General features: G+C 45.9%; 1 protein-coding gene across 1 annotated transcript; it reads right to left on the bottom strand.

Moving 5' to 3' along the window:
• Positions 1-276: 276 nt before the first annotated feature.
• slitrk1 (SLIT and NTRK like family member 1) lies at positions 277-4215 on the bottom strand. The gene has a single exon (XM_086070060.1). The coding sequence runs from the start codon at positions 3321-3323 to the stop codon at positions 1206-1208; it is 2118 nt and encodes a 705-aa protein (XP_085926186.1). The 5' UTR covers positions 3324-4215; the 3' UTR covers positions 277-1205.
• Between the last annotated feature and the right edge of the window lie 3374 nt (positions 4216-7589).

Genomic DNA, 7589 nt, shown 5'->3' on the forward strand with positions numbered 1-7589 from the left:
TTATTTATTTCATGCTGCAGACGCCCTGCCAGGTCGAAATGTTATTCAAACGAGGGGGCGGTCCTAAGTGTATCTTGGGATGAGCTCCTCCATTGCAAACTGCCTTTCATTGGTCAAGTGAGCGGGCGAACAAGGAAGTCTTGCCGGCTTGCTTGGAGAGCTCTAGCAATGGACGACTATCTTGTCCACTGTTGTTCAGCAACTCAAGTCACAAGTGGTGGTGACAGTGGACAAGATAGTCGTCCATTGCTGGAGCTCTCCATGCAAGCCGCCGAGACTTCCTTGTTGCCGACCCACTCACTCGAGGCACTTTGCAGCCGCGCAGCCTAACCCAAGACACGCTTAGGACCGCCCTCATTTAAATAACATTTCGGCCTCTCTGAGCGTGTGCAGCAGGAAATAAATAAATGTGAGAGCAGTGCATTTTTATTTATTGATATTTAATTATATTTATATATTTATTTTTGTATTTATTTCAACATTTTTTTATATATTTTGTAATCTTATTTTTATTTTTGTATTTATTTGTACTCGTATTTGTGTATATATATATATATATATATATATATATATATATATATATATATATATATATATAGAGCACGGTCGGTGGCTGACTGGTTAGCACGTCCGCCTCCCAGTGCAGAGGACGGGAGATCGAGTTCGCCCTTCCTGGGTGGAGTTTGCATGTTCTCCCCGTGCTTGCGTGGGTTTTCTCCGGGTACTCCGGTTTCCTCCCACATTCCAAAGACATGCATGACAGGTTAATTGAACACTCTAAATTGTCCATAGGTGTGATGGTGAGTGTGGATGGTTGTTCGTCTCAGTGTGCCCTGTGATCGGCTGGCAACCAGTTCAGCGTTTACTGCCCGATGCCAGCTGGGATAGGTTCCAGCGCCCCCTGCGACCCTTGTGAGGACAAGTGGTTAAGAAAATGGATGGAGATATATATATATAATTTTGTTGTTGTGGTTTTATTACCATTTATATTTATTCTTTGTATTTAATTTTTGAATTATGTTATATAATGTTTTTATTTTCACTTTTATTCATTTAATTAGTCCTTTATTTATTTGTAATTTTGACACTTTTGGTCCTCCATAGAGACTGTCCGCCTGTTACGTGGGGACACACATGTTGTTTGGGTTGTGTATGCGCGGCAGTCTGTGCGTCCTTTTGTAAATCCAGTCTGGCCGGGCTTGTTTTTACGCATCGTTTGTCACAGAGAGATGCGTGGTACAGTCAAAGCTTCGGTGCGCGCCCGCATCTGCGTGGTAGGGCCCGCTGTGCCAGTATGACGAGTCGCACACCGTCTGCAGGGAGTTGATCTCGGAGGCGGACGAGTTGCCGTCCCGCCGCTTGGACCGCTTGCGGTTCCGCAGGATGAAGACGAGCATGCCCACAACAGTGAACGCGGACGTGACAAAGACCAGCAGCAAGCCGGGGACGAGCACTGAAATGGAGACCCGGTTGGGCTCAATATAAGAGTTTGAGCGCGTACCCGAGTCCAGCGTGAAAGTGCTGTTTTTGGACAGGGAGGTGGGAGGGGGGATCCGCTCATAGAGCTTGGAACACATGAGGTCGTTCCGCACGTGGCGGAAGTCGCGTTTCCAGAACTCTTCGGGCGACTCGCACTTGAGATCGCTCACGATGACGTCGGCGCCGAGTCTCTCGGTCCACTGTTTGAAGGGCACGATGTTGCAGGAGCAATCCCACGGATTCCCGTGCAAATCGATCTGAATGATGGAGTTGAGCTGCTCCAACACGCCCGCCACAGGCAGAGAGGAGAAGTAATTATTATGCAGGCTTATTTTGGACAAAGAAATCCCAAGGAACGCATCCACAGGCAAAGACTTGAGCAAGTTGTTGTTGAGAAAGAGAACCCTCAGGTTGGGCATGGGGCTGAAGGCGCCCGCCACTATCAGCTGGATGTCGTTATATTCCAAACTGAGATATTCCAGGTTGACAAGGCCCATAAACATTTCTGCCATGAGCGTATCCAGATAATTCTTATCCATGTACAGCCACCTCAGCTCAGTCTGGTTCTGGAAAGTGCTGTTGTCGATCACTTTGATGTTGTTCCCGCCGAGATCAAGCAGGTTGAGGCTGGCGTAGCCGAGCAGCTGGCTCTTTTTCACCGCGTGGATGTTGTTGTCTCGCATGTTCAGTTCGTGGGCGGCCAGCGGCCTCGGTTTCAGGTTGGACAAGCTCTCGATCTTTTTGCCCTCGCAGTTGACGCCCAGCCCTTGTCTGGAGCCCACCAGCTTGCAGTTGCACGGCTGCGGGCAGGTGGCGTTGTGAAGCTGCTCTCTGCTCGCACCTGTCGGCCACGGCGTGGGCTTGGTCTTGAGCTGCCAGTTCTCACGTGATTTGGAACGGCTCTTGGCTCCGTGACCGCCAGGCGTCGGCGGCCCGCTGGCATCTGCGCTGGGCTTGTAAGGCGTTGGACGTGGGCCGCCACCGTGTGCCACAGGACCTGAGGACTCATCCTGTGTGGGAGGGGCCACCAGGCTGGTGTCTGCACCGCCTCTCTGTGAAGGGCAGAGCTCTGCTTCAGACGTCTCGTTCAAGTCGCTGCCTTGCAGTCTGGTGGGAGCCTCACAGATCACCCTCCCGATGAGCGCGTTGGCCGGTATATTCTCCAGCCATTCTTTGAGGGAAACCAGGTCACAGTTACAGTCCCACGGGTTGTCTTCGAGCAGAACCTCCACAATGCCCGGGATCTGCTCAAGGACCCCTTCATAAGGCAGCGTTTTGATTCTGTTCCCCCGCAGGTCGAGATGCGTAATGGGCACATGTTGGAACACGTTTATGGGTAGCGCACTGATAAGGTTGTCGTTCAGTATTAACACTTCAAGTTTATTAAGATCCCTGAACACTGCCGGGTCAACGTCCCTTAATAGATTAAAATCAGCTTGGAGGTATTCCAAGTCGTCCAAGCCCAGAAATGTACTCTTCTTGAAGGAGCGGATCTTGTTGTTGTTAATGTGCAGTCTTTTGACCAGCTGCAGCCCCAGAAAGGCGCCTGGGACTATGTCGTGCAGCCCGTTGTTCTCCAAATGCAAGCTGACAGCATTGTAAAAGTTGGCGAACTCGTTGGGGAAGAGCCTGGACAGCGAGTTGCCGTGCAGCAGCAAGTGGTAAAAATGTGAGCTGGGCCCGGTGAGGTGCTGCAGCGTGGTGAAGCTCCTTTTTTCGCAGCCGATATGCACGTCTCCCTCGACCTCTGTGCACGAGCATATCTGCTCCTTACACACTTCCCTTGTCACGTTCCCACTGGCAACACAAAGAGCCGCGTTCAGCAGGACAACCCAGAGCAGCATTTTTCAACGCGGACAAGACATCCCCGGTCTCAAGACATACGAGCTGTTGATCGAGTCCAAATCAGTCCGAAAGGAAAGCGGAGGGGAGACGCGGTTGGATAAGACAGTCTTGTGTATAACGCATCTAACCCGCTCGTGTGTTCATACTTTCAAACACAAACGTCCTCACAGCCCTAGCGGGGCAATTGGTCTAAAAACAAGAGGAAGCAAAGTCCAGCGCATCCCTTTTACGGCTGAAACGGACTGACCTTGGCGGAAAAAGAAGGAACAAATGGTCGCCTTCTTCTCTCAGTGGCGCGCTGCGGCGCGGGGAGCTGTCCCCTCTCCCCTGGTGCCGAGGCTTGGCTGGAAAACACCCGCATTCCCCCCTCACATCTCTCGGCTGCGTCTCACCACGCTCGTTCTCTTCTTCGTGCGCCGAACGGCATCACACACACGCACACGCACACAAAAAGGCGAGCGGAGAATTTGCTCGTCTCGCGCGGCGCTGTAGGCGGAAGACCTCCACTCAGCTGCGCTGGCAAATGATTTTTTTTAAATTTTATCAATCCATACCTACTGTTCGTGGATTATAAATCTCCAAAAGCTGCGCGTGCGTCGCTGATTGCGCAAAAGTTGCGCCAATTCAGAGTGCTGCCAGCCGCCGTCTCACTCCTCCAGCTTGCAGCACCGCTGCAAAAGTGTCCAAGTCGACGCAGCAGTGGCGCGATGACACGTTCAGGTCGTGATGCCTCACTTGCATCCCGAATTCCACCCCCATTATTTAAGGAGCCACCCAGTAGTGCGACCGTAGTCCTCTATGTTTTGAACGAACACTGTTGAATGCGGTAAAACTAATTAATCCGCCACAGGCATGCCTCAGCTCTGCAAAAGAGTATCAAACGATGCGTCAGCCTGTATGCGCATGTGTGCGTGACGTGTTCCTTGCTAAGATGCTTTGCCGAGACGGATCAAGGAGGATGAGAAACAAAGGGAAGTGAGATGAGAAAATATTTATATTTACTGTTTTATTTGTATTTTACTCGATTTTGTTTTTCATCAAACTGGCAGGTCCGTACAAGTAAAGCACCCCCCCCCCCCCCCCACACACACACAATTGGAACGCTATAGAACAACCTTACATCTTTCTTTCCCATCTGTGAGAAGCAGCACAATTCTGAAATAAACCTTGCCAGTCTGCGAGCATCAGCAGTCACCTATTAGTGCCCCATGCATGATATGCTTTAAACTGCCCTCCCGCTTGACACACATACACTCAAGCACACAAACCTCTGCTGATGATGTCTGATATCAGTTACTGTGTCTAGTTGTGACACATTATTTCAGTGTCGACATTTTGACTTATAAATAATCCCCAAAATAGGATAAATTGTATTTCAAGCAGGATCTCATCATCTTGGAGTCAAACTTAATTGGATTATGAATATAAATGCATTATCCCATGGGAATAATTGCATGGAGCTCAGCATGATGATGCGATACAGATACTGTCGAGTTGCATTAGTGTGACTGGAGACCAGAGGAGCTCATGACACATAACTTCATAGTCTGCAAGACTACAAATTATTTCCTGAGGAGGCGAATGGGAGTCAAGTGAGGCTTCCCAAGTTTGAGTTGAACCAACACTAAATCTTATGGTTAGTATTTTTTTAAAGTGTAGATTCGTAGCAAAATTGTCAGTTAAATATAAATGCTAAAGATTTTTTTGTTTGTTTTTAATACAAACATGTATTGCCACCCTCTTAAGAACTGATTTGCTAAAAAAAAAACGTAAAAAGATGTTCTATTTTTAATATTACCATGCTCCCAAAGACACATTTATACGTTTTTAATGGGGTTTGTTTTATATGCTAGAGCATACAGAAGGCTTTGATGCAGCCTCTGAACTGAAGCGAATGCTTGAAGTAATGGTAGTTATTACAAAAATGTCCAGCAGGTGGCAGCAGAGTATAAGATATCAATCAGGGCGATGTTGCAACAAGCTCTTTCCCCCCACTGTTTTAAACAGATTTGTGAAAAATTATGAAACTTAGCTATATTCTAATGCTAATTGCAGAAACACGGAAACAAATAGAAATATACTTTTTCCTGATGAAAGAAGAGACTCCTATCTTTCTTTTGGTATGTTCTATGTTTTTATAGCATTAGAACACAATATTCTGTGGGCCTTGCAAAATCAGTCAAAATCAAGGAAACAGCCGGGAGCGAAAGGGGGTTGCTTCAGTGAAAATGTCTGGGAGTAAATTAGTTTAAATAATTGTCTAAATATTTTTTTTTGCACAAAAAAAGTCAAAATCATCTCAAGATGCAAATGGAACAATTTTTGTGTTTCCTAAAAAATCTGAAAAAAATACTTGGGGCAATTATTATAAGAATACGTTGATATACTGATCCATTGCTTACGTGTAGTTTGCCATCATTCATTTGAATGATTAATTCAGAGACTGTCTTGGTTCATTCTGGTCACCAGCTCAATTGCAAAGACGGACAACCATTCATACTCACAGTCTCACTTATGGACAATTTAGAGTCTTTAATGAATCTATGAAGCATATAATGGGAATGTGGGAGGAACCTGGACAAAAACTACGCAAGTGCGACAGATTTTTCAGGTTCCATTTCATGCTGCTCTGACGAATAAAATATTTAGAATAAAATATTGTTAGTTGATAAAGTTTTCAAATCAAACGGTGTTTATAATATACCTTCTTTGGCTACATGTGAGGAAATACCCATTTTTAACCTTTTTAATGAGCAGACTATCCAGTCAGCGCCATGGGGTCGACAGAACAAATACTGTACGTTTAAATAAAAAATAAATCAACTGTGTTAACTAAACTAAAAGCAAAGGAACACACCATCCTCAAATGCTGGACAGGAGTCTTGCTCTTGGCTGTTCAATACCCCACTGAGATTACTCCATAGGAGAGGTGCTTCCTCACGGGCCTTCAAAAGAGGGAGTTTTTGAGTCAGTGAAATACTCTCTGGATAATTACAGAAGGTCAGGAGCCATGTTCAGCGTGTTTTCACATGAGCAGAGATTGCGGCTGAGTGTGTGCAAACAGCATTCGAAATAAGGCACAACAGTTTAGGCTTTCCTGCCGTGAGTCATTCTTTGAGAGTAAATAAAGTGTGATCAGCCAGGAGATGGGATGCTGTGTCAAAATACAATTATGAAGTTAAATGAAACCTCAGTACAACTCCAACATAGCAAAATTGAAAGGAAAAAAAATCACTTTATTTGACAAAACTTTGCTTATAAAGGAATGCAAGAATCATCTTTCAACTTTGGTCGTAACGTTCATACCAATCGACCATGTACAGAAAAAGAGGGGTCAAGTGTGAACTGGGAGTCAATAGGACAACTGGCAAAAGTACAGCCTGAGGTATTGAGCGGCAAGACTATTTGGGGACTCAGCAGAACGTTTGACTGCAAATCTATACACACCTATCAACAAGCATTGTCCATCTCCCGCAATATTCTCGACACGTGTCCCAGATGACCTGCTGAAGTGGGATCACTTGCTGCCATCTGAGCCAGCAACGGAACTGAGCTGTCCAGTAGGTCGTTCACAGCAGTGTCTCAAGGTTTTCCTAATGGTGTACATTCTGAGAAGAAAAAGTGACTATTTAGGTCCCAGAAAAAAAGAAGCAGTGGGGGGGGGGGGGGGGGGGGGCACACATCTCTCCTGCCCACAAAAGTTGACCTTCTAAGTGTAAAAGGCTTACTATGGTAAAAATGTTATATAAACCCGTAAACATTTGTATCTAAAACCCTGCTTTAATCTTATTTGTTATCCCTTGCATTCTTTTTGAAGCCTTTTAACAGTTGGCCAGCCTCTGTCCTGGTGTACTTAATCCCACCACAAAAGTACCTTGGTGCATGTCTTTTTCATTTGAAATTCAATTGATTTTGAGGAGTCTTATGTTTTAAGGTGCAGCAATTAATCCTTGTTTCCATGGCAGCCAGTTCATCTCTGCTAAATCAGTCAGAGCTGGCGAGCCACTCTCATCTCACAGCAGTTGGCCCTGATATCACATGAGAAACAATATTTCTGGCTTCAGCCCACTAAATGACAGACATGAGTCCAAGACACAAGTAGGTGGTGAATCAGCAGTTTCATGCAACAACCGTGATTCATTAGAACCTCTTACACTACAACAACACAAACTATGGGCTTTGTTTTTATATGCAAGTACACGGTGCGCGGAATAAAAACTGGCACATCATAATTTTTGTGTCGGGGTCAAGTCTAGTTTACCAGG

Source organism: Leptonotus elevatus, chromosome 2 (assembly GCF_054856555.1).
Source record: "Leptonotus elevatus isolate MCC_2025b chromosome 2, RoL_Lele_1.0, whole genome shotgun sequence".
In the NCBI taxonomy this organism is placed as follows: Eukaryota; Metazoa; Chordata; class Actinopteri; order Syngnathiformes; family Syngnathidae; genus Leptonotus; species Leptonotus elevatus.

Excerpts from the sequence above, each read along its gene's own strand:
- slitrk1 (XM_086070060.1), bottom strand. The coding sequence starts at position 3,323 with ATGCTGCTCTGGGTTGTCCTGCTGAACGCGGCTCTTTGTGTTGCCAGT.